Source organism: Thermobia domestica, chromosome 8, assembly GCF_964235325.1.
Source record: "Thermobia domestica chromosome 8, izTheDome1.hap1.1, whole genome shotgun sequence".
NCBI lineage: Eukaryota > Metazoa > Arthropoda > Insecta > Zygentoma > Lepismatidae > Thermobia > Thermobia domestica.
The window spans coordinates 113857169-113884654 of NC_137461.1; the positions used below are offsets into that span (position 1 = coordinate 113857169).

Below are 27486 nucleotides of genomic sequence, written 5' to 3' on the forward strand. Positions count from 1 at the left end.
TATTTCATTAGCCGAACTATGTACAATCATCATGTTAGTGTCATAATGGAGATCTTATGGGTATATTTTAATATAATTTTGATCTCAGTAAGTAGCATGGTTTTTGTACAGCACGAATTTTTAGGCTTACAAAGAAATTGGTTTATCTCCATTTTCTAGGAAACTTAAACACTTATGCGTATCATTTTCTGAAACTTAATATCAATCTATAATAAGTTATCTGTATTTAGTTATCGACTGCTCTCGGAAAACAATAATTTCACGACATATCGATTAGTTAAAATTATTTACATCAACTCTATAATTAGATTTTCTGTTTCTTTTCACAATAATTGTATTACTAATTATTTCGAGTATATTTAGTAGTACTCAATGAAATTTACCTGATTTTTCGTAATTACGTGGTTAGCCTCTAATTGTATAGGGAAGGACACTCCAAGTTCTGACTGAAAGGATGTAATTGGAGCAAGAGTACCAGACGTCAGAACAATGGTGCGTGCTTCATCACGTAATGCAGAGAACACAACGGCTGGGTTAAGGCACCAGAAATGGAGTGCAAATGTAAGCCTAACGTGAATTTTATAATCCTTATTCAACCAAGTATCACCGTCAACCTGAAATAAAACGAAAATTAACTAAAATGTTTTTCTTAAGCTATTTCTATTTGGGAAGGGAAAGAAGAAATTACAATAGAGCTTTAGAACTAATATGCAATACACTGTTATCCAGTAAAATATACGCAAGTCTAGTTTAAACCTGATCAGACTTTTTTATGGGACTAACAAACAATTTTGTAAGAACTTAAATATATACTTCACACACTATAATTCCACTTAAAAGAACAAAATAGAATTCAAAATTTTTAAGAGAATTATAGATTACGCTCGTTTTACACAAAATCGAACTTGTACTACTGTATCAGTTCCAAAACTCCACGTCAAAATAGGTACACTTCATTTGCGTTTTAGTAGAATTCTATTTCTTTCTTTGATATAGTTATTTATATTGTATAAAATAACACGAATAGTTATAGATGTATAGAATAACAAGTACGGTATTCGAAGTAACGTATACAAATGCCTTAGAAACACACACACACAAACGAAAATACAGTCACGAATTACGTAACTACACTCAAGAACAAACCACAAAACAATTTCAAACAGCTCACAAAATATAAATAGTGGAATGAATAAAGTGGGAGGAAACGGGAGAACCCCGAGAAAACCCACGCACATGGTGTTTGTCCACCACAAAGTTCACTTGGCGGGAGCGGGGTTTGAACCCGGGACCCCATGCACCAGAGGTGAACGCTCTACCACTGAGCCACCGTATATATATTAAAGATATTTAAGTTAGAGCTTTGAGACTTGTTTTATTCGGTTCAGAAGGCTTTGAAGATTTCAAAACGACTACATTCAAAACATCCAAAATTTTCGTCATAAGATCGGTTTGTTCGGGCAGGGTCACATATAGTATTGTTTTTTAGGCCACTGGCACTCAATCAAATATGTATAATGTTCCATTATACTACTTATTACTGTTGAGCTTGTATTTACATGTCTTTCTCTTCATTTTAGGTGATTGAAACGGATCTAAGGATGACATCTAAGAAAACTAATTTTAATGAAAGGTGACTTGATGCAAAACAGTATCCCCAGTTTGTTGGATGGATGAGAAGACGACCTGACGAGTACCATGGTTATTGTACGGTGTGTAAGAAGTATTTCAGCCTTGGTAATATGGGACGCCAAGCAGTACTGTCACATGCGAGGGGAAAAATTCATGCAAGTTTGACCAAAAATGTACACTCTTACTCATCTTTGAAGATTTTTTTTTTATTATCACAATATTGCGAGCGATGATTATATTCAATGAGAAAAAGCGGAAAGGCTATTACTCACCGCGAAAAATTTTGCGGTGAGTAATAGCCTTTCCGCTTTTTCTCAACTTTTTTATTACTTCTGATGAATCTGGTGTAAAAGGAACACAACATGAAGATCCCAATCTGGAAGAAAAATCAGATTTATCACAAAGTATAAAATGCCGTAGTAGAGTAGATGTAAAAGAGCATTCACTGTCCAAAAGTGCTTCATCTAGCCAATCAGAAGTGCAGTTACTAGAGACATTTTGTACTAAAGATAGTGTTACAACAGCCGAGATTTTGTGGGCACTGAAGGTTGTTGATAGCAAGCTGTCATTACACTCGTGTGCAGATTTAGAACAAACATTTCGTTTAATGTTTCTAGACAGTGCAGTTGCTTCCAAATTCCAGATGACCTCTACAAAATGTTCTTATGTCATAAATCACGGACTTGCACCGTATTTTGATAATGCACCTAAGGACAGGTTAAATGAATGTGATAATTTCGTTTTGTTTGTTTTGATGGATCGTTGAATAAAATTGTGCAACAGGGTCAAATGGACCTCTGTGTGAGGTTTTTTGATGTCAATACTAATAGAGTGTGTTAGCAAGATTTTAAGTTTTTTTTTTTTCTTTCTTTCTTCTGAAATTCTTCTGGATTGCTTTCCTGAAGGAATACGTCCACTGCCATTAAGGAACAACCTACAGGTTTCAATGGATGGACCAAATGTGAACCTAAGTTTCTTAAATAAATTTGAAGAAAAAATGAAGGGTGGGGAGATGGATGAAATCCTGAGGGGAAACAATTAGTGAACATTGGCGTTTGTGGACTTCTTGTTATTAATGGAGCAATAAAAAATGGACTGGAAGTGGTTCAGTGGAATCTTCATAGTTTTTTGCGTGATACCTTCTAAATTTTTAATGACTCACCTGCTCGTCGTGCAAAGTTCATTGCATTAACAGGGAAAAGTGTATTTCCTATCAAGCATTGTACTACTAGATGGCTGGAGAATGTAACTTCTGTTGACAGGGCCTTACTGCTTTTTGATGAGGTGAAAAAAGTTTATGGATAGTGAAAAATCTACACATACCAGACCATTTCATAAGATTTTGGAACAAACGAAAGATGTGTTTCTAAAACCCAAACTTTCGTTTTTCAAAAGGTTATCAGCTGATTGTAAACCATTTTTGAAGAAATATCAGACGCCAGAGCCGTTGTCACCCTACTTATTTTCTGACTTTAGTAAGAAATCTAATAGAGCGAGTTGTTAAGCCAACAAAAATGCAAGTAACCGTAAATAAGTTGGTTGCTATTGACCTGGATAATGTTTACAATTTACGTCCCTTAAAGGATATTGATATTAGGTTTCAGACAAAGAAACTTCTTCCAGGAGTAAATTCATCTGAAGTGTATGTCAAAAAATTCCAACAAGAATGCCAAAAAATTGTAACACAAATGATTAAGAAGATTCTTGAGAGGAGCCCTCTAAAATATAAAGCTGTTCAGGCATTGTCATCATTGGACCCTTGTGTTATCGCCAAGCAGGCTGAACAGGGAAAACTAAGATTCGGAATGTTGCTGTAAGTTCTATATGAAAAAATCGTATTACTGACGGTGTTGCAGAGAAGGCAAAGGTTCAGTATGCTTTGCTTTGTGATGAAGCTGCTTCAAACTTGCAAGGAAACTTTAGTGGATTTTTGGATAATGCTACTTCTAAGAGGCTAGACGATTTCTATTTATCCCTTTTGTTTGACAGAAAGGCATATGGAGATTTATGGAAAATTGTAAAGCGGTGCCTAATATTTTCCCACTCTAATGCAAGTGTAGAAAGTGGCTTCTCTGTTAACAAAGCACTACTGGCTGAAAATCTTCATGAGAAAAGCCTCATTGCACAGAGAAGAGTGTATGACTCTATTTTGGGAAAATACAGAAGGTGTCAATAATACAGCAATGATCTTATATGTGAGGGGAGCGAAGAATATCTTGAAGATGCCAGGAGAACTCGTACAGAAGAGGACAAAAAAAGAGTTGAAAAGAAGAAACTGACAGAAGAAATAAAAAAAATAACAGGAGAGAAGGAAAATACTGAAGCTTGAAGAAATGCTGGAAGAAGAAGCAATAGCAAAAATTGAAATTTCTGAATAGAAGAAGAAAACTTGATGTGACTCAAAATGGACATTGAAGTGTTTTGCTCATATGAGCCATAAAAATATGATACGTATTTCATTGTTACACTTGTACATTTTATAAGTATTCAAGGAACAGTATAAACTGAAGCTTATTATTAGTCATTACACTAAAATGTTTAGTGATATTACACCATCAAGATATTTTGAGCAGTTATTTCGTATTGTAGTGATAAATGAAGATTTGTATTTGCTTCTACATCTACCTTTTCAGCTTTGTTTATTGTAAATTTAATGTGGGTTTTAGAAAATACTGTACAAGGGAAATTGATTTGAAAATTTCTGCGTGAATCCTGTATATATATATTTGTGTGTGTGCATTGAGAAGAGTGGCTTCTGATTATCTGCTCCCTTCCGATTAAAATATTGCTTTTCTTTCCAATTAAAATATCCCTAATTAGGAAAATTAATACTACAGATATATTATTTTAAAAAGAAGCTTAGAGTACGGGGAGGGAAATTTCCATAGTTTCCTTTTTTGTCAAACTTATTTCTGAATCAATGATAAATATATGGGACTTACCTGTTCCGGCTTACGTTTTACAGCTTTCTTCATCAATGCTATTTTATAATCATCTCTGTACATTCCGTTATTTTTTGTCATAAATTCCAGGACGACCTGTAAACCCTCCAGAACGAATCGTGTTTTTGACGTCACAGATTCTACTTCTCTTTCTCTATCTTTCTGTTGTTCAGACATGACAGCTGCTATGCATTTCTACAATAGCACAAGTTAGAAAAATAGTTATGAAATACAAACATACACTACTTATCAAAAAATAATTGGAAGCCTATCCTGATCATGTTCTTGGGATATCTCTGTAACTTCAGTAACCCGCGGACTTACTACCTCCTATGATCACAAAGTCCCTCTATGAATTTCCAATAATGGACATTTCCACTATTTATTATTATTATTATTATTATTATTATTATTATTATTATTATTATTATTATTATTATTATTATTATTACTAAGATACTTTAAAGTTAGATGATTACGAAAACTCTTCATTTCGCTCATGCGCTGATTCTAACTAGTCAAAATTTGCGACAGAATTTCAGTTTGTTATTCGTGCGTTTAAACTAATGGCTGCTATGTTTGTTCGTTATCTGTCGGTTTAGGAGAAACTGACAACCCCCCGCTCAGTAAGAACATGGTTTAGGGAAAGTTATGACGTATGTTTTTCAAGTGCATACGATGTTGCCAATAAAACAAAGAATAAAAAAGTAATAGAATTTAAGGCTTCTTTAAAAAGTAAACTATTTATCTATATATTTATTACCAATTCATGATTATACAACAAAGTATTACTGAAATGTTACTCAGTAATAGTCCAGTCAAACTACATCAAAAACAGGCCAAACCTAGACAATAAAAAGATGGGACCTTCTGGAATTTGTTTGTGATCTCTTCCTCATTAGCCTCCAGAATATTCAAAAAAAAATCCAGTTGCGGGTTTTCCGCCATTTTGAATAAATAGTCTGCCATCTTGGATTTCTCACATGCACTTAGTTTATGTCACATAACTTTTAAACTAATTAACGTAGAAGGACCATTCTCTCTTTATTATACTTCTAATATTATAGGCAATGTAACATGTTATTATCACTTTTCTCCGAGCAACCATTTTTGCATAACTTTAGGATAAAGTGAATAATTGGGATCTGTATTAGGGGATATAATTTTTTCATTGCCTCATACAACTTAACAGAGTAGATTATGAAAAAAGTGCTCGAATAAAAGTAGTTGGAAATTTTATAAGCTTTAAAACGATGTATATATTGTCACTATAAACAATGTCAGAGATGCTCAATGAAGCTTCAAACGTCATCGAACTGCGCACAATTTCTTTTGAAACATATGAATGAATCATTTAACATGAAGAAAAAGTGATTTGGTAGACTATTTAGTGATTTGAAACGACTTTTCATTGCAATTTCCGGTTAAGTATCAACATGTTTGGAAGTCAGGCTAATTTAATAAATAGTTCGTAAACAGTGGCGTCGGCAGGAGGGTGAGCAAGAACTCTGAAAGTAGACTTTCCGACTATCTTTCTGTATGTAAGCCTAAATGTCCATTGAAATTAGTTTTGAGATAAACATTTCAAAAAGATGAAATCTACTGAAATATGTTTTACTAATGTTGTTATCCTGCAAAAAAATCTAGTTGCGGGTTTTCTACCTTTTTGAATAAATAGCCCTAGCCCAGGGCAATTACGAAAAAAAAAAAATCGATCAATCTTAAAGATTTTTTTTTTTAAAAAAAGATTAAACCTGTTAGAATATGTTATATGTATTGATATTATACTAAACGAGTCCCAAAACTCTAGTTGTTGGTTTTCCATATTTTTTTGCTACCAATTATATGAGCAATATGTACGGTTTATCACAAAATGTTATTGTAAATAAATTATTGTATTTGATGGTTATGATGGTCGACCTAGCGTAAAGGATATAAAACAGTGGACATGAAGAAAGATATCATGAATACGCGTAATCGTGGAGGATAACATACACGTTGTTCGTTTATCTCAACAGGAATTTCTTTCTAACACAAAGAACAAATCCGAATTGATATCACTTCCGACGAAATATCTTGAGAAATCTGGTTGTACCGTACGTCAATTACCTGGAGCTGCACAGACATTAGTTGTATTTATCGCAACGAATCTTGCAAAATCTGGCACGTCAGTAACAGTGAGAGAAGATTTACTTATTTGTACTAATGGTAGCACTCGCAACGACTGAGACTTACATGTTTATTCCTGACTCGAAGCCACCAGATAGGATATACATTAGTACCAATCTTCAGAGAGCATAGGGCGATATGGTGAACTACATTTTATTTCTGCATGCCTTCACTGGTTGTGATACAACTTCTGCTCCACACAGTAAAGGGAAGAAAGTTGCGTACTGGGAAAAAATGAGAAACTGCGTCAAGATATGGATGTTTTCAACAACCCAAGATCATCTGCTGATGATGTGGCAGCTGCTGGAGAAAAAAAATGTTCTTGGCGTTTTATAGATGTGCAGAGAAAGAAAATCTGGATTGTACAAGATTCTGCATGTACAGAAAGATTGTATCCAAACAACGCATTAGTGACACTTTCAATTTATCTCCAACAACAGCTGCTGCAAATCACCATATTTTCCATGTGTTCTATCAAGTTCGGCAGTGGAAAAATCTGAACTGCCAGGCGAACTGCAGAAACAATCGTGGGTGAAAAAGAAGAGAGCTAGATTGTACATCATTTTGTGGGCAGAGTAGAAGACACGGATGCCACTTTAATTGAAGATGCAGACGAAGGAAGTGATGATGAAGCTGTCACCAAACCCAACTTCTTTGAGAAGGAAGTTAACGAAAACTGTGGACATTCAACTGCAAAACGCCATCGAGAAAAGTAAGTCTCAAAGTACACTGGTATATTTAGAACTTTTGTCTAAGTTCATTTATCGTCGCAAGGGTTTTTACTTTGCCATATACACTGATCACCAGTTGAATTAGAGACAGCAGAAAAGATGGAGAAACCGCCCTGCAGATGCTCCACCAGTACATGTGAATGAAATGTATCGCGAGGGTACTGCTGCCGTGTACTTCCTCTCTCAGTAACCGTATAAGTGCAGTGTGTGATTGACAAGACGAAGGACCTGAGTGCACTTGACCGTGGTCAAATCGTAGGGGTCATACGACTGGGTGGCTCGATTTTGGAAGTGGCTGCGGCACTCGGATATTCAAAGGTAACTGTGTCAAGGGTGTATCGTGAGTACCTGGCTTTCGGTAAAACCGCACCCACACGAGCAAACTGCCGCGATCATTGCCGTATCGACGACAGGGGTAGACGCTAAGTGGCCCGCATCGCAACGCTGATAGATGGGCCACAGTGCTTGAAATTGCGAAGAGGTTCAAAGCAAGACAACAACGCCGTGCCAGCAGCCACACAATTAACAACCACCTGCTCGCCACGGGGTACAGAAGCCATCGACCCACGCGAGTATCCCTTCTAACAGCACAACACAAGAAACAACGTCTAGCATGGGCAAAGAAACACTGCCTCTGGACCGTGGAAATGTGGAAAAAGGTTTCCTGGACAGTTTCACATTGGAACATACCGACGAACCGGCAAGGGTGCGTCGCCAACCGCAAGAGGAAATGGAACCATCGTGACAGCAGGGAACTGTGCAGGTCGATGGTGGTGGTATTCTCATCTGAGGCATGTTTACGTGGAGTGAAATGTTTCCCCTAACACGTGTAACACATTCCTTCACAGGTAAACGCTACCGCGATATTCTGAAAGACCATGTCATGTCATTTGCTCGGCTGCCAGATCCGGGTGGTGATTTCATCTTGCAGAAGGACAATGCGCCGGCCCACCGCTCTAGGATTGCAGCAAACTGGTATGATGAGCACTCCTCTGATCTAGCAACACGGTCATCGGACCTCAATCCGATCTAACACATCTGGGACGCCATGGAACGATGCCTCTGGCTGTGGACCCTCTTCCAACTAACCTGCAAGCTCTGTGGGAGACTTTGCAGCAGATATGGATTGATTCCACAACACTTCGGTGCCTCGTGGAGTCCATGCCGCGGCGGATAGCCTCCGTTATCAAAGCGAAAGGGGGTGTTACACGCTATTAGATAGGTGTCTATAATTCAACTAGTGATCAGTGTATATTGTCTTCCTTTTTATAAGTACAATACTTTTTAGTTTAGCAGTTTAATAGATGTGCAGTAGAATCTAAACACAATTATTAAAGCTAGAGCATATAGTGAAGTAGTGAAAATCATGAAACAGGATATGATGGTATTTGCTGTAAATCAGGGTGGAAAAAAAATCATGATTTTTTTCAAAAAAATAATTTTTGTTGATTTTTTTTTATTTAAATCGATTTTTTTTATTTAAATCAAATCTTTTTCTTCGTATAATACAAGTCGCGAACTGAAGAAAAAACATTAGGGATTAGTATTAAATGTTAATTATGTCATTTAAAAAACATTAGGAATTAGTATTAAATGTTAATTATGTCATTTAAGTGAAAGTATTGGATTTTAATTTTGAATTAATTCCCAATCGTTAACCTATTTCAATCCCAAACAATGTTTCTTAAGCATTAAGGAAAAAGTACAGCAATGTATATCAACATGACACTTTTCTTTTCACGAAAGTTACTGATATTTGGCAGGGGCATATTTTTAAACAATTGGAACTAGCTAGCGGCACGAAATACATATAAAGTACATAAATTTCGCCTAAAATTAACCAACTCACTCTATGACCTATGGAACCCGGAGGTTCAATGCCATGTTCACAAAAGCTCTCCACTAACTTCTATCCTTAGTCAACTGGATCCAGTTTTTACTTTGTAGTCCTATTTTTGCGAGATGCAACTTAATATTGTCCTCACATCTGCGCCTAGGCCTTCCTAATGGTCGTTTTCCGATTGGAGTTCCAGTTAAAACTTTGAAAGCGTTCCTACTTTCTTCCATTCTCGCTACATGTCCTGCCCACCTGAGCTTCCAAGATTTGATGACCCTAACAATATTTGGTGAATGGTATAAATTATGCAGTTCCTCATCATGAAGTTTTCGCCATTCCTCATTTCCGTTCCTTTTGGTTCCGAACATTCGTTTCAGGATTTTATTCTCAATTACTTTCAGTCTGCGTTCTTCCCTCAGCACAAGCGACCATGTTTCACAACCATACAGCATAACTGGCATAATTATCGTTTTATATATTTTAAAGCTTCAAATTCCTCGACATAATTTGCGACGATAAGAGATTTTGAACTGAATAATAACACGAATTCCCTGCAGGAATTCCAAAATAAAAAAAATAAGGATGATCAGTTCCAGAAGAAGAAACACTTGTGATTGTTAAAAATATACTTTATGTGACGTGAAAAACAGTTCAAATGCGAGTTGTCCATGCATTTAAGACATCTATACATAGCAGGCATGTTTTTATACTTTTCTGTTGGCTATTTTATTTCCTCTGACAATTTTTCCTGCACAGGCGCGGCAAATTTTCTGCGATCACATCGCAGACCGCGGCATGTTCTGCAATGGGGTCAAGTATCCACTTTATCAAAAGTATTATTCGATATTTTAACGCATCCAAAATTTGTCGTATTACGATCCCGAGGAACGTCTATGTATTTAGTACATAAATTTCACCCAAAATTTTAAAATCTATTTTTTTTTTTTTGTTTCGGAGAGGGGATCGGACCCCTCTAAATACGCCCCTATTATCTGGAAACAAACAAATAGACGTGGACACAAAAGAGTTTTCATCTTAAATATCCATGGCGATTTCCCCGTTGGAATAGAAATTTTAAAACCCTGTGTTACAAAGAGAAGAAAGCAGGGTTCACCCGTAACCCGTTCAAACGGGATTTTCCCTGATTTCAATAGATTTCATCTTTTTTTTTGAAACATTTATCTCAAAACTAATTTCAATGGACATTTAGGCTTACATGTAGAATGATAGTACGAAAGTCTACTTTCAGAGTTCTTGCGCACCCTCCTGCCGACGCCACTGTTTACGAACTATTTATTAAACTAGCCTGACTTCCAAACCTGTTGATACTTACCGGAAATTGCAATGAAAAGTAGTCTCAAATCACTAAATAGTCTCTCTTTTTCTTCATGTTAAATGATTCATTCATATGTTTCAAAAGAAATTGTGCGCAGTTCGATGACGTTTGAAGCTTCAGTGACAATATATACATCGTTTTAAAGCTTATAAAATTTCCAACAACTTTTATTCGAGCACTTTTTTCATTATCTACTCTGTTAAGTTGTATGAGGCAATGAAAAAATTATATCCCCTAATACAGATCCCAATTTTTCACTTTATCCTAAAGTTATGCAAAAATGGTTGCTCGGAGAAAAGTGATAATAACATGTTACATTGCCTATAATATTAGAAGTATAATAAAGAAAGAATGATCCTTCTACGTTAATTAGTTTAAAAGTTATGTGACATAAACTAAGTGCATGTGAGAAATCCAAGATGGCAGACTATTTATTCAAAATGGCGGAAAACCCGCAACTGGATTTTTTTAGGGGGATTTTCTGGAAGCTAATGAGGAAGAGATCATGAACAAATTCCAGAAGGTCCCATCTTTTTATTCTAAATGTCTATCTCAACCCTTATTTTGACTGCACTATAATGTCGATGTACTGAATTCACAAAATTACTTACTAGTGTTACTTTCCTTAGCAGTACATCACGATCACCATGAACATACGTAATCATTCAAGTTTTGCAGTTCTTTTAAAAGCCGTAACGTATGGTACACATATAAGCACACGAAGGCAGATGTCATAGTCAGGGTGTCTACTAAAATTCCAAAATGAAATTTCGTGACTTTTTCGTGACCTTTTCTTTACCAAATCATAAAATATCCTAATATTTTCAAGAGCGAATTTGGGTGCGAATTAGGCCGAATTTTCATCCATGCAATAGAAACGTACTTTGCTTGCGATTTGGTAGCGTCTAAAGACGACCATAGACATTTTTGGTGATGAACTTTGACTTTTTATAGAACAAAATTTTCCAACCTGTACTTACATTTGAACAGTTAAAAAAAAATCGTGACCCAAAAGCTAAATTTCCTGACTTTTTCGTGACTTTCATGACCATTTTCTGATTTCGTGACTTTTTCGTGACATTCGTGACCGATAGACACCTTGCATAGTAATTTCATTTAGTACCTTTACGTAAACGGCAATTTGTTTCTGCAGTCTGAGTAAACGCACTAACTAATGTTCTCATGTTTGAGTCACCAACTCCTTACCAAAAAATCTAATTTGAAGGGTAAGGGGGAAAAAACAAAGAATGTCCATGTGCGTGCTTTTTCGGGTGCTTTGACCTATCTGTTGGTGACCCTTGGTACTATTTGACTGTATATGCCATGCATGCGTAAATGTTGAAATATCCATGTAAAAAGGGGCAAAAAATTTGACTAATCCTACTCTTTTTACGCTGTTTTCAATATTAAAACGCCGTTTTCTCGAAAATGAAATTTTGTGACATTCCTTCTTTTTTTCCCTTCTCATTCATTTATAAAGAAAATATCCTCGATATAAAACCACAGTGATTTCATAATAGAGTACTAATTTTTGGTGTGCAAGTTTGTCGTGGAACACATTCAAGGGGGAGCCCGAGGAACTTTATCCAGAAGAAAACATTTCCCCAAGTAAAAATTATCTGAATTCCCTACTGAATAGGATGCCCAAAATTAAGACGATAATTATGTTCATAGGCTTTCTTAGAATTCTCCAGTACTAATTATCGAATATCTTTACACATTTAACACTACTTATTTCATCATATTTTCTTTCGCGCTTACTGTCGTCTTCTTTAGTCAATAGAACATACTCGTAAATTGTTTATATTAGTTCATGAAGTGTAAGTAATTGATGTAGCTGAAAGAGTTCCGAACGTAATAGTCCATGTTAAAATTTACAAATCGACTGAAGTACTTACAACACATGAGTTAACATTTAAATCAACAAATGAATCTAGATTGAAAATGAACATAAAATTAGAAAATTTGAGAAAAAAACAAAGAAAGTATTCAATGAAGGTAAATGCTAAAATGAAAAAAAAAAAATGATTGAAGAGAATAGAAAGCTGTAGCAATGACAGAAGTTAAAAGGGTAGAAATAAAATATGTGATAGAGTTGAATTTGAATAGCTAGACAGTATTGTTAGTCACGACTAATGCAAATGGAAAATAAAGCAAAAATATGTATGGGAAAATAAATATTTACGAAGAAAAGCGTATTTGTTGAAGACTAAATACACAACTAAGAGAACGAACTCGGAGAAACTTGGACATTACGAAAAAGCTAATATTTAAATAAATAAATAAAACAGTTACGGACTTGCGAAATGAGTATATGGATTAAAATTGAGATAATTAGTTGAATCGAATGGCAAATCAATGAGTCGAATCAAATATTACGACTAGTAAGAGAGCAAGAACCAGATTCTTAAAAATAGAAACTGGTCAGGACATTGAAAAAAAAAGTACCTGATAGAAGATACGATGGAAGGACAACAGAAAGAACGCCAATTGATGAACGCTATGACCATAGATAACTCCCAAGCTAACATGAAATGTTTAACTGAGGGCTAGTTTGGTTTATTGAAGCTTCATAATTTGCAAAATACAGGTGTGACAAAATACAGGTACATATGCAGGAACTTATTTCGGGAGGGCTGCAGAGTGTCTGTAGAGCTTCTTGAATGGTATTAAGATAGTTTCAAAAAGACACCTGTGAAAATTATTATTATTATTATTATTATTATTATTATTATTATTATTATTATTATTATTATTATTATTTTAAATCAGAAGTTGCAGATCTACAGCGATGGAATTATGATGTTGCTGGAAAAATGGCAGAGTGTCATCGAACAAAATGGTGCATATGTTGATTCATGTTATTTTCAAATCAAAATAAATATATTCTCAATTTTGACTTCCAAAGGTTCAATAATTTCAGTCAACCTGATATTTCGGCTTTTCTTTAATGGGTATTCTTGCTTGTTTTCATGAGTACAAATACTACGGGAGTTAGAAAAGTTTCCGGCTTAGCACAGTAAATGAATCATAGTATGTTATGTTACTATATTTTACTGGATATTTTGCAAAAATTCGTAAATGTATTTCAAATACTCTTCTGTTGTTGTAGGTTTGAAGTGACTATGGCGGAGCACAGTGTGACTTTTAACAAATATGAGAAGAGAGTAGTCATCAAATACTTCTTCTCAAAGAATATGGGAGCAAAGGAAATTTTTGATGAATTGAAACAATGGCCAATGGCTCTCCTTCATATAATACAGTGAAATCGTTGGTAGCAGAGTTCAGAAGGGGAGAAGAACACCGAAGATGAGAACTGGTGTGGAAGACCGAAAAGAGTAATAACAGTGGAAACTGTGGATCGTACGCACATGATCCTTACAAACAGGCGAACTGGTCTATCATGTATTACAGAGACCTTAGGGATCAGTGTGGAGCGTATGCATTAATCATGCAAGAACAACTTGGTACGGAAAAATTGTCGGCAAAGTGGGTAGAGAAACTCCTTACAGCTCCTTGCCACAAACAAGCCATCGTAATGCACAAACTGTGAGCTGAAGTTTGATATCATTGACCATCCCCCTATTGTCCAGATCTGGCCCACTCAGACTATTACATTTTCCCAAAACTTAAGACGCACCTGAAAGGAATTTAGAAACACTAATGAAGTCATAGCTGCAGCAGAGGCATGGTTTGCAGCACAAGACAAAACGTTTCATTATCATGGGTAGAATTGATGCAAGAACGTTGTATTAAGTGTGTCAACCTACAAGACAACTACGTTGAATAAAATGCTATGACTGTGTACCTGTGTATCATGTTCCTTCGAGGCCAGAAACTTATCTAACCCACCTTGTATTTCTTAAACGTTCTAAAAGGAATTCTGAATCCAAACTTTAGCTGTAAAACGGTGAAAATTCTTCAGGGTTGCTAGTACCTGGATTGAACAAATATTAAGATATACAGGTTAATTGCATTGCATCACTACATTTCTAACTCATTTTCTCTCATTTATTTCTGAATGGAAATATAACAAATAATATAGAAAATAACTTACACATAAGTTTGGGATATTAAGGCCACTAAGTTCGAAATTCGCTATCAGATCTGTACCTGATAAAATGTAGCTTTGTACATCGGAATTACTTCTATAGTTTCTAACTTGTTCCTTGTATCGATCAATCCAGTCTGATAACAATGACAGCAAGCGAGCCTGAAAATAAATAAAAATATGTAAATCACACTTCATTTCATACTAAACTGATAAATAGTGAAAAATGTGTCAGGATGCCTAATAATTTAATCCACTGTCCACTTGTAAATTTAAACAACACAAAATACTACAGGCAGGTCCTATCAACTCAAGTATGGGGTTATCTTGATAGTCTCAGATGTCACTGAATTAGCATATGGGTAAAAGCAAACAATTCAGGACATTGAAGGGCAAAAACCATAATGCTTCCACCATGACATGCTATACATCAATAGAAAGAGAATGAAGTGTAGTTACATGGTTTGCAGAGTTTGTTATGAAATTGTTGTTTATTGTAAAGTAATCAGCTTCTTTGTAACAGAAAGTGTATTAATGTGCTGTTGTGAAATGAAAGGGAAGTGAATAGTTTAGTTATTGTTTTACTGAGCATCTTTGCAATACTTTCACCATTCTTCATAGAAATGTTGTCTATGGAACGTTACCTTCCAGGCCAAAACAGAAATTTTCAGCTCTATGTGTTTAGGAATCGCTAGTAGCAGTGAAATCGAGAAGACCCGTGGTGTTATGTTACGTACGTCACGGAAAAGGGGGTTAAGTTTATCCTGTACAATGAAAAGCGCGTGGACAACTTTCATTCGTTAAATTATTCAAATAGATCATACCATCTAACAGTAGGAATTTACCGCAAACGTTTGTGACATCTGGTTAGCCAATAAAGTACGTGACCAACGAACTGAATGCGTGACGTACGTAACATAACGTTATTTCTTACGTACGTCACGGCAAATAATGTCTAGTCATGCCTGATACTAGCCTTCTTTAGCAGTGGAAACAATATATATTAATTGTTGGTACAAACAATATTGTTAGTACAAATGACAGCACTTCATCGACTGCTGCGTGTTCATTAGAGACAGGATTGTCTTAGCGTTGATTTCAGTTACGGTGTGTGTTGAAACTGCACCATTGTCATTTCTTTTCTGCAACTTCCATATATAAATATGGCGCCAGTTAGCCCCAGAAGTCCACAACGGAAAACGCTAGAGAAGTTAAGTGAAGAAGAAAAAGCAGTTAATCGTGAGAAAGGAAAGCATAGAATGCAGCACTACCGAAAGACAATGTCAGCATCGAAGGCAAAAAGTGCGTCGACAGACAAAAATACGGATGCAGAAGTCCGCAACGAAAGGAACCGAGAAGAATATGTCCTATCTGGATCTATTATGGGCTATCAGAATGCTGCATCCTTAACATAGCCCTAGAAGATAACTCAGAGTGGTTAAAAAATAGTGAAGCAGTTTGGCGTAGCACAAAGGAAAACACAACAATATAAAAGCATCGTACTAAGAAGCAACACAAAAGCAACCGTAATTAATTTCTACAAGAGTGACAATATATTCCGAATGCTCCCTCGGAAAAGGATACCGTTTTCATGTACAGCAATGATGGGAAAAAAGAAAGATGCAAAAGAGACTCATGATGTTTTACATCAGCGAGACACATAAGCTCTTCATTACCGAATTTGCAAAAGTATACCTATGAGTTAAACTAGTTTCACTGTGAGAAACTGTGAGAACATTCAAAAAATGATTGGCGCCAAAGTGAAATGGAACGAGCTACCAATGACAAAGAACGTGCTTGTTGAGGGAAGTGTATGCGATACAGAGACTGAGATATGTATAAAAGCTACTAAATGAAATTGTACCAACAGAGTTAAACTTTCACGAAAGCTATCATGGAAGATGGGCATATGATGGAGTTGGGGCAAAGATGAAAAGAGAAGTTTGGTTCCGTGTTCTTCAAGGTAAAATAATAATGAAAAACGCTAGTGATTTCCATTCCGTCGCTCTCAAAAATATCCAGCAAATTGAATACCTTTTTATATTGCATCAAGACACAGCCAACTACGACTTTCCCTTTGTTATACACTTCATGGACGTGAACTTACAGCAACTAAAAACAATCAAGTCCGCAAGATACGTTGTTCCTGCTAAAAGGTTTGTTGCTGTGATATATGAAACACAAGTCCCGATCTTGAAAAACTCGTACCAATTGCACATTGCAATTTATAGCACCAGTTGAAGTGATACATATTCAGATCGAGATGAACCTGAGAAAAATATTTCGCAAAGTGTCAGAGACAAATTGCTTCCCTCCCAAAATGTTGGCATCAAAATCGGAAGTTATGTTGCAGTGGTGTATGTAGTCGGACCGAGACATAAAATATGTGGGACACGTAACTGCTGTCGAAAGTGATGGAATGCACCGAGTAAAATACATGCGTGAAAGTGATCAGGAAAAAGACGCATTCTTTTGTCATCCACGTGTAGATGACTTTGATTCTGTGGAACGAAATCGCATCCAGAAAGTTCTTCCAAAACCCCGTGAGAAACGAGATCGCTACACCTTTGCCCACGAGTACCTGAAGGACTTGAACATTACTAATTAAAATGCACACTGTACATTTGTATGCACATTTTTATATTTTTCACACTATGTTGAATTTTGCGATGTCTGCTACTTCCAAACGACTGTGCGTTATCATCAACATATATCAGTAACTTATATTTGTTCTATGGCTTTCCAATCGATCTCTCTTCGAGACTTTCAATTTTGAGTCTCCACTCCAAAATTGTTTCTTCTAGTCAAAGTGCACGTTGTTACGTACGTCACGAAATATGTGCGTACGTCACACGCTAGTTATGATTTTTTTTGCTAAGATACCGATGCATAGAAAACTCCGGTTACAATATAGAAATAGCATACTAGTAGTTACCTATACACGCAATTTTCTTCGAGCATACACATGCAACAGCAGAGCAGAATTTATCGTTTTCTTTTCGATGTCTGACTTCAATGTCCATTTCATTGTGCGTACGTCACGACGTTTTGCACATTTATGTAATTTGTTTTTGGTAATTGATTGATGTGTATTTTATACTACCTTAAAGCTGCATTTCCTATCTGTCCAATAAAACAAGAAGTAAAGCGATATCTTCATTATGAAGGCCGCTACACTCAAAGGAAGTCAGAAAATGAAGTCAACATGTTACGTACGTCACGTTGCTTTCACCCATATCTTAAAATTCAGGACGAGGATAGATTAAAAAATAAAATAAAATAAATAAATAAGTAAATAAAGCGATACAAACTGTCAAAGATGGTGGTCTGAGCCCCATTTTTCATGTGCGATTTTTGGGGAAGTATTAAAATACTCTATCTCCAGAACGGCTAAAGATATTTTGTCGCTTTTAGAAATTATTATCTTTAAAATAAAATAAAAAGCGATAAAATATCTTTAACCGTTCTGGAGATAGAGTATTTTAATACTTCGCCAAAAATCGCACATGAAAAATGGGACACAATGCACCATGTTATTATTTTTTTTTAAAAAAAACTATGCTATGTCGGAAATCTTACAGAGCGGCTACGTCCGTCTGTCTGTCTGTCGACAGGTAGCAAAAATGGTGAGAGATATCAAGAAGCGGTTTTCTGCAATCAGTTTATCGTTCCAAGAATAGGTTCCATCTCCTTCGTAACCTGTTAATCAAACCTGAAGTGGCGTGGGATCCCTGGCTCGATTTCCGCCCAAGTAAGTTTGTGGTGACAACATCGTGACCGTAGATTTGCTCGGAGTACTCCGTTTCCTCCCACATGCTTATTCCACCAATTCCTTCATCATTTGTCTCTCTTAGCCTAAAGGGCATAATCGTGGAACGTTAAACTGAAAGATTTTATCTCATTTCCATTTTAAACCTGAAGTAGTTGAAATTAGCAATTTCCGGCTTCAATGTTTTTCACCATGGAACATAAATGTTAATAAACAGCGACAAGCGGTTTTGTGCAATCGATCCAGCATCTCAAGGAAATATACTGTCGCCATCTGCAATACTCTGCCAAAACCGGAAGAAGTTGAAATTCGTTACTAGTTCCGGTTTCAATACTGATTTCCATAGAGCAAAAACAAAATATAGCGAGAAGCTGTCTTTTTTTTTTTTTTTTTTGCAATCGTTTCAGCGTCCCAAGAATATATTTCATACCCCACACTAACCCTCTATTCAAACCGGAAGTGGTAGAAATCAATCATTTCCGGTTTTAATGTTTATTGCCATAAAAGAAGACCAGCGACAAGCTTTTTTTGCGCAATCGATTCACGGTCTTAAGAGAACATATCATCACTATCTGCAACATTCTACCGAAACCGTAAATGGTTAAAATTTATTAGTACTTCCGGTTTCAATACTGATTTCTATCTAGCGAAACGATATATGGTATCAACAAATCATTTCATGGAATCGATTCAGTGTCCCAAGAAAATGTCCCATCTCCTCGGCCGACTTCATTCAAATCAGAAGTAGCAGAAATCAACCATTTCCAGTTTTAACGTTCATCGCTTTAGAAGAGAAACGGTAATAGATACCGACAAGTGTTTTTTGCAATCGGTTCAGTGTCTCACGAGAACATACCATCAAAGCCTGCAACATTATCGAAATCAGAAGTCTTGGAATTTACTAATTCTTTCAGTGTTTCAATTCTTATTTCCACACAGCAAAACGGCAAGGAATATCAGAAAATGGTTTCTAATATCGATTCAGCGCCCCAAGAATGAGTTTTGTGTCGATTTTTATCTATCTGTTGAAAGCGGAAATAGTGAAAATTTATGTTTATTCGATTACAACACTGATCACGTAATGGATAAAACGGAAACAGTTAACGACTAGCAGACTGTGATATGGATTCTGTACCAAGAATATGTTCCATATCTGGTTTTATTCTTTTTATTGCAACCAGAAAAACAGATATCAATTACCACTTCCGGTTTTAATGGTAATCCCCGTAGAGCAAAAACAGAGGAAATAGAGAGTAATGGCTTTTTGATATGGATTCAGCGTTCGCGGAACAGAATCTCTCTCTGATTTTATTATTCTATTGCAACCAGGAGTTATAGATAAATTACTTCAGGTTTGAGTCTTGAATTCACATAGTGTGGAAGTCCACCGTAGTTTAACACTGTGAAACGAATCTCATTTGTTTGTCTCAGAAACATTAATTCCAAACATTCTGAGAATTATACAGGAGTATCTTGTAAGGGTATCTCTAAAGATATCTTGGAAGGGGAACACGCTAATTTGGTTCTGGAATATTTTATAACAGTTTTGTAAAAAAATCCACACTCGGACCAATGTGCTCAATGTAATGGGATAAAAGCTATAAATTAAACAAAGTAGGAACTGCTGAAATGTTTTTATTCTTCTGGATTTTATTTAGATAGAACCTTCCATATCATTAAAAGTCTCATGGAATAATGTGGAACCATCCAGATTATTCCAGGATGCAACAGAGCCTTCTAGAACACTCTGGAACCATCGAGATTATTCCAGAACGTAAGACAACCTTCTAAAACATTTTGAAACCATCCAGATAATTCCAGAATGTTACAGTATCATCTAGAACAATCTAGAACCATTCAGCTTATTCCTGAATGTAACAAAACCTTCTAGAGCATTTTGGAATCCTCCAGATGATTCAATGCGCTTGGTAGCATATAAAAGGAAGGATACATGAATTCGCTGTTCAATTATCAACAGGCAAACAAAGAAAGGAGTTCACCAAATTTATGATCCAACAGTACCTTTTGTGAAGATCTTGCTGATTGATTGAGTTCTATGGTATTTTGTGGAAAAGAGTTTAAAATGTCTTCTAACTGGAGGCACAGAAGAGTGAAATTTGTTGACTATTTGCATATTTATGAAAGTGTGATATATAAAATTATCTAAAAACATACTTTCCTCAGGTTGGAAATAAGAATGCTTACTCAAGAATCTGTTTCAAAGTCAAGATGTTTCCAGTGATGACTTTTCGGGTTCTAATTGCTTTCACAGAATATCAACAATGACACTAAATGAACAAGAAGACTTCCATGGTGTGGATGATGAAGATTTTGTATCTGCAGAAAAGGAATTACATTCCCTGAATCAGTGAACTACAGAGGTTGGTGTCTGTCCTGTTAAGAAATCATAGTCAGTGAAGTCAAGTCGTAAACTGTATGCATCAAGCAAGCACAGCGAAATTACTGCAGCTGTGGGTGAGTACACCAAATCGAAACTGACCGAAATTTTGAGAGTAGAAATTCCACTTTCAGAAAAAAAAAAAAAAATAACCAAAAGAAGATTATGCAATGTTGGGAATTTATATCAAACATCAATTCAGCTCTGTATCGTTTGAATCCTTCAATGAAAATATACAAGTTCTAACAATTATCCCGTGTCCCTTTCGAAGGCAGAGATTTTGCACATTTCATCTGCAACAAAGTACATGTGGACAAACAAGAAATGTGAGGTGTGCAAAAGGAGTATTTGGAAACTCAGATCCCTATTATAGCCATCCTGTGAATGAAGCACATGTATGAATTGCAGTCATTTTATCTGGAAGGTAAGTGGGACTGTTCTCGCCAGAGTACAAATAAAGAAGACACTATAACAGCTGCAGGAGAAAAAATAGTGGCAGTGAAAAGATGCATGACCCGCAGTATTAAAGAAACTTTCGTCTACATGGCCCGCAGTATTAAAGAAACTTTCGTCATACATAAGAAGGAACATTCAGTATTTTACATTGGAAGATCAAAATTCTATGCACTACGACCTAAGTGGGTGGTTCCACGCTCATCTACAGATTGTATCGTGTCAATTTTAAACTCTGCGTGGTTATTTTGACGAATTTACTTGAAGGCGTGACATATAACACTTTGGTTGGATATGTGAAGTAGTTTGTAGTCTGTGATGCACAACGAAAAACCTGCTTGTTTTAAGAATGTGGTGACTGCTTTGGAAAGGAAGGATTCCACCTTACAGACATTTGTCTGAAAAACATAGCAGATGATTTTTCTGAGGTTACAAATGCAATATGGGAGGAAATAAACTCAAGACAATTGTTACCCATTCATATCTTCAGTAACGAACTTGGGAAATTCACAGTGAACGCAATAACAGACCGACATCTGAAGAAACTAGAACAACACATTGCAGAAATGAAGGGACGTGTAGAGGCTGAACAACTAGTATGTTTAGTGTTTCAGTGTGATCTTGCTGAGCACTGGTCTGTGATTCTGCCATAAGAAGTATCACTGAGTAGTAACCAAGCTTTAATTTATACAGGAGTTACATATTTTCAAAACAAGACCATAAGTATTGGAGTCATAAGTGATGATAGAGACTCGCCGCATGCATTCTTGGCAATACTCAAAATTCTTTAACAGTTGCAATCACAGGCAGAAATGATCATTATTTCTGATGATGTCCCTAACCACTTCAAAAATCATTACCAACTATTTGAATTGACGAAGTCGCTTGTATCAATGGAATGGGTATACAGTGCTGCTTATCATGAGAAGGGACCTTGCGATGATACAGGGAGCCTGCTGAGAAGGACGTTACAAAACATAATCTTTCCAGCCGAAGTACAGCCACAATCCAGAATGCCGAGGATTTTATAATAGTGGTGAAGTCATATACACACCACAGCCCTTAGCGGAAGTTGAAGAATTCCGCCACCAGAAAACATAAGAATGGTCCAACTAAACTACTCCTGTGAAAAGAAATAGAAATAACATATTTGGATTCTCAGTGATGTGTGAAAATATATCGCACGAAATTTAACCCTTTTACTGCGAAATTTGACTTTAGCTGAATTGACAGTTTTAACCTTTGGCTGCGAAATTTGACATTAGCCCACAAAGTCTATTTTTTTTATATCTCGATGCGATATTCGACTTCAGTCACTCATTGTACACAGAACATTTGATAGCGATAATACGTTGCATTGTGCAGTAAAATACGAATGATTACGAAAGCCTTGCTTCATTCTGTTGAGGAGTGTCAGGGACTTGACGCTAAAAAATAAGAGCAGAAAGTTTGTCAATTTGAAATATTCACAACTTTATTATTATTATTATTATTATTATTATTATATATCATTTATTGGGCAACAAAAAGGACTGAAATTCGAAATCTTATGTCATTTATACAATTTATATATTTCAACTATAGAGTTTTAGCTAACATGACCAGAATTTGTGCTTTTAAAAACGGGACCTACATGAATCGCAGAGGTAGGGTAAACCTCTAATTTTCAAATGCATTTTGAGCGCCAGCAGTGGTTTCAAGGTACAAAATACGAGGGCTATCCAGAAAGTAGATTACGTTTTGGAATAAAAAATCAACAAAGTATAGGAAACAAATTTTATTATATACAGATGAAAGCCACACACAAATACTACTTTTCGACATAGTCACCATTCAAATTAAGGCATTTATCGTAGCGATGTACGAGCTTGGAAATTCCTTCGTCGAAAAATTCGGCCGCCTGCGACTTCAACCACTTCGTTACCTCTTCTTGCAGCTGTTCGTCGTCATCAAAACGCTGCATAGCCAGCCACTTCTTCATTGCTGGGAATAGGTGGAAGTCGCTCGGTGCCAGGTCGGGACTGTACGGCGGATGAGGAAACAACTCCCACTGAAAAGATTCAAGAACTTCACGCGTGACATTTGCCGTGTGGGGCCGGGCGTTGTCGTGAATCAACAAGATCTTAGAGCTCAACATTCCTTTGCGCTTGTTTTGAATTGCTCTTCTGAGGTTTTGCAGAGTTTGGCAATACCTTTGAGCTTTTATTGTAGTGCCTCTTTCCAGGAAGTCCACCAAAATCACACCTTTTCTGTCCCAAAAAACAGTCGCCATCATCTTCCTTGCCGACACTGTTTGCATGCATTTCTTGGGTTTTTGGGGAGAACCTGTGTGCCCCCACTGCATTGATTGCAATTTCGTTTCACAGTTCACGTGTTTCACCCATGTTTCGTCACCAGTAACGATGCGATCGAGTAAAGAGTCACCATCCTTATTGTAGGCGTCCAAAAAGTGCAACGCTGCAACCATTCGCTGATTTTTGTGGTCCTCTGTCAAGATTTTTGGAATCCATCTTGCACAAAACTTGTGGTAACCAAGCTTTTCGCTGATGATTTCGTGCAACAAACTTCGCGAAATTTGTGGAAAACTCAAAGAAAGTTCCGTTATTGTGAACTTTCGATTTTCACGGACTTTAACATCGACTTTTTCGACAAGTTCGGCAGTCACTTTGCTGGGTCTCCCACTTCGATCTTCGTCGTGAACATTGGTTCGGCCATTTTTAAATCTTATGACCCACTGTCGCACTCCACCTTCAGTGATAATGTTGTCCCCATACACTTCACACAGCTGCCGATAGATTTCTATCGGTTTACAGTTTTTTGCTGTCAGAAACCTTATTACTGCACGCACCTCGCAGCTCGCGGGATTTTCAATTAACGCAGACATTTCAAACCGTCACAGTATCTTAACGGAGCACAGCACGAACCTCTCACTAGCACGGCTAGATGCCGACTGAGCTGCGCAACGCTCTGACCCCAAGATGGCCGCGCTAGCCCCGCCCCTAGCGGACACAGACGAAAACGTAATCTACTTTCTGGATAGCCCTCGTACACAAGTAACTCATTCAAAAGTTCCATGGACTCTTGAGAATTCAAAAGTTCCATGGACTCTTGAGAATTCAAAAGTTCCAGACATGACCTAAAAATTCTTAGTGGATGTTGGTACCAAAAATAACTCTATACACTATCATTTTAACAAAATAGTGTAGAATTTACTCCGGAATTTTACAATTTGAATAACAACTACCAGACACTTCGTTCATTTTTACTTAAAACTGAGACATTTATGCGCACCGTATGAAAATCAGAAAAACAGGACAATAGTTGAAAAGAACGGGACTGTTCCGGCTAAAAAGGACAGCTGGTTACCTTTGCACTTTGTGCATTTTCATTTTTTGCTATATAACTCGCTTTTTTCAGGAATAATCCGAAAATTTAATTCCGCAGCGAAAGGATTATTTCATTTGTCCAACCAAGATCTCAGAAACGGAAGGAGAATATTCAAATTCACAACCTATAAAGAAGGATGTTTGTGACCTATGTGTATGACTGTGACTGGTGGCTTGCACAGGTTATAGAGACCAGTTGTGAGTTAGATTAAATCGTCGTGAATTTCATGCTATCACATGGACCGGCTGCTAGATGTAAATTTTCACCTGCAAGACAGCAACACCACCATCAATATTCACTTCCAATTCGTGATGTTTTAAAGATTGTGGGTACCCTAGTTTCTATTGGTTCAACAAGAAGATATCACTCAATATCAAAGGACAAAACTGATGCAACTGAACACATTTTTAGTTCATTGAATTGGTAATTTCAGTTCTAAGCAAACTGCACACAAATGGTATGTTTTGGAATCCGTAATATGTTTTAGAACTTACACATGTATTTTGAAAGCGTCAATATGTTTGAAAGCTGTGTCTGTTAGTAAGCTTCAATATGTTTGAAAGTTGTGTCAATTATTTATCTTAATGCAGAATTAAAATGTCGTATCAAATAAGACTAAATTTTGATTTTCGCGAGATTAATATGAGATTGTGGTAACAGAAACTGGTTTAATGTATGGCAAAATTTTCAGTTGTTTATAAATCTTGATCAACTCAAAAGTGGAAGCTATCCTTTTCAGGGAATGTAGTATTGTATGGTACTGATAAACAGAGATAAATAGAGAGCGAGAAAGATAGAAAAGGCATTGTTTAACATATATATATCTGTATGTATTTTTAAAAAATTAAGAAGGTTACAACACGTGAACTTGGAAGATATTTCCAAACGGAGGATGTAATTTTAGTAAGTAAATTATCATTTTAGAAATGAAACGAAACGCAACAAAATATCTTGAACTGTTCTAGAGACAAAGCACTTTAATATTTTGGCGAAATTCGTACGTGAGAAATGGTACCCGAGACTACCTTTGAATGACTGTATTTTTTTTTTATTTTAATATTTATTTTTTAGAAAACAAAAAAATGCGGTTTCTTACTTTGTTCTGCATTGTAACAACTGTTAAATTCAGCAACATCTGAGACTACCAAGGTAAGATTTTATTTTTTTTTTTAATTTGTCTCAATTGACCTTTGTTTACAAATCTTCGTACTACTCCAAAATACAGTAGCTAGAAATTCACAATTTCGCTGCAAATAAATATGTACACGAGTTTTCACTTTATTATTATTATTATTATTATTATTATTATTATTATTATTATATTATTATTATTATTATTATTATTATTATTATTATTATTATTATTATTATTATTATTATTATTATTATTATTATTATTATTTGCTAGAGCGAACAAATAAAAGTAGAAGCTTATGTGAACAATGCTATATTAATTGTGAATTCTGAGTTCGTAATGTGTAATTTGAATGTTCCTACATAGATTATATAACAATCAACTGTTACGATATATTGCTTTGATAAAGTTTAGTAAAAAATTAATCTAATTTCATAACAATAATTTTATGTATCGCCCTTCTTTGACCAGTGTGAATAAGAAAAAATAATAATAATAATCTCTAAGAAAATTCTCCGAACGGAAGACTTACACTAACCAAATATGCTTTAGCTACTATTAAGTAAAACTTTTAAATATCTCTCGAATCCCTTAAGAACTATATTAATTTAACTTTTTCTGGCAAAAAGAAAAAAATCCAATCTTTTACTGTATGTTTTAATTGTCTGAATGTAGAGTAGTACATATTTAAATTATTTCTTCATGAAGCTTTACCAATGTACAGCGCGGTCCGGAAGTGGGCATACCCCTAATTGGTGTTTTCTGACGGTTTAGGTTTTACCCACATTTGTTTGGTAACATTCCTTGGCATTGTCTGGTAGAAAATGGTATCAAAGATACTGTTGTGATGCAGCAAGATAGAGCACCAGCCCATTACGCGATTCACGTGCACAATTACCTGAATCAGACGTTTCCTGGCCGCTTGATTGGAAGAGGATGTGCATCTTCACCATCTCCCTTTGCTTTGCCTTCAAGAAGTCCCGATCTGACGACACCCGACCATGCGCTCTGGGGTTTCATAAAGCAACAGTAAGAAACACTCGTTATCGCACAACGCAGGAATTACGAGCAACTGTAGAATACACCTTCACCCTTGCGACTCCGGAGTATCTCCGCAAAACATCTGCGAGAACTTGGCGCAGAATTCAGCTGTGTTACGACATGGATGGTGATCATACCGATATTTATGACTCTTAAGACTTCAAGGTAACTGTGTACAGACATTCTACAATAATTAACACTATACTGTTGAAACTAAAGGGGGGTACGCCCACTTCCGGACCAACCTGTACAGAACAAATGGTAAAAAAGAAGTACAGATTTTCATCACGAATTATTTCGGGCCTTTAAGGAACCGTTAATTTAATAAAAAATGAGTAATGAAACAATTTCTTGTACTACATAATTAGGTACATAATATGCACTTCAATAAATATAAAAAATGCACGAAATTTCTTACTTTGCGTCATTCATTTACACAGTTACATTTTAAACGTTGCACAGCATAATAATACAAGATTTTCAGGGCACAGAAATAATCAAGAATTTCCGCATTCTTAATATTAAGTACAAGAGGTTTACTAAACTACGTTAGCGGCACTGTTGTACCATACTTCTAAAGACTAACAAAAAATATATACTTACAA

The 27486-nt window shown here is 36.0% G+C and overlaps 1 protein-coding gene across 5 annotated transcripts in view; it reads right to left on the bottom strand.

Moving 5' to 3' along the window:
- The window catches only part of LOC145693155 (Fanconi anemia group J protein homolog), a 532733-nt gene that overhangs the window by 46206 nt on the left and 459041 nt on the right, over positions 1 to 27486 (bottom strand). For all 5 annotated transcript variants that reach the window (XR_014132714.1, XM_081768898.1, XM_081768900.1 and 2 more), the window contains 3 exons: positions 14705 to 14860; positions 4575 to 4769; positions 384 to 614 (listed from right to left, as the gene is read on the bottom strand). Coding sequence is in view for 4 of the 5 variants with exons in the window: in XM_081768898.1 (XP_081625024.1) it covers positions 384 to 614; positions 4575 to 4769; positions 14705 to 14860 (582 nt within the window). In the remaining variant the exon portion in view is untranslated. The remainder of the gene's footprint in view (positions 1 to 383; positions 615 to 4574; positions 4770 to 14704; positions 14861 to 27486) is intronic.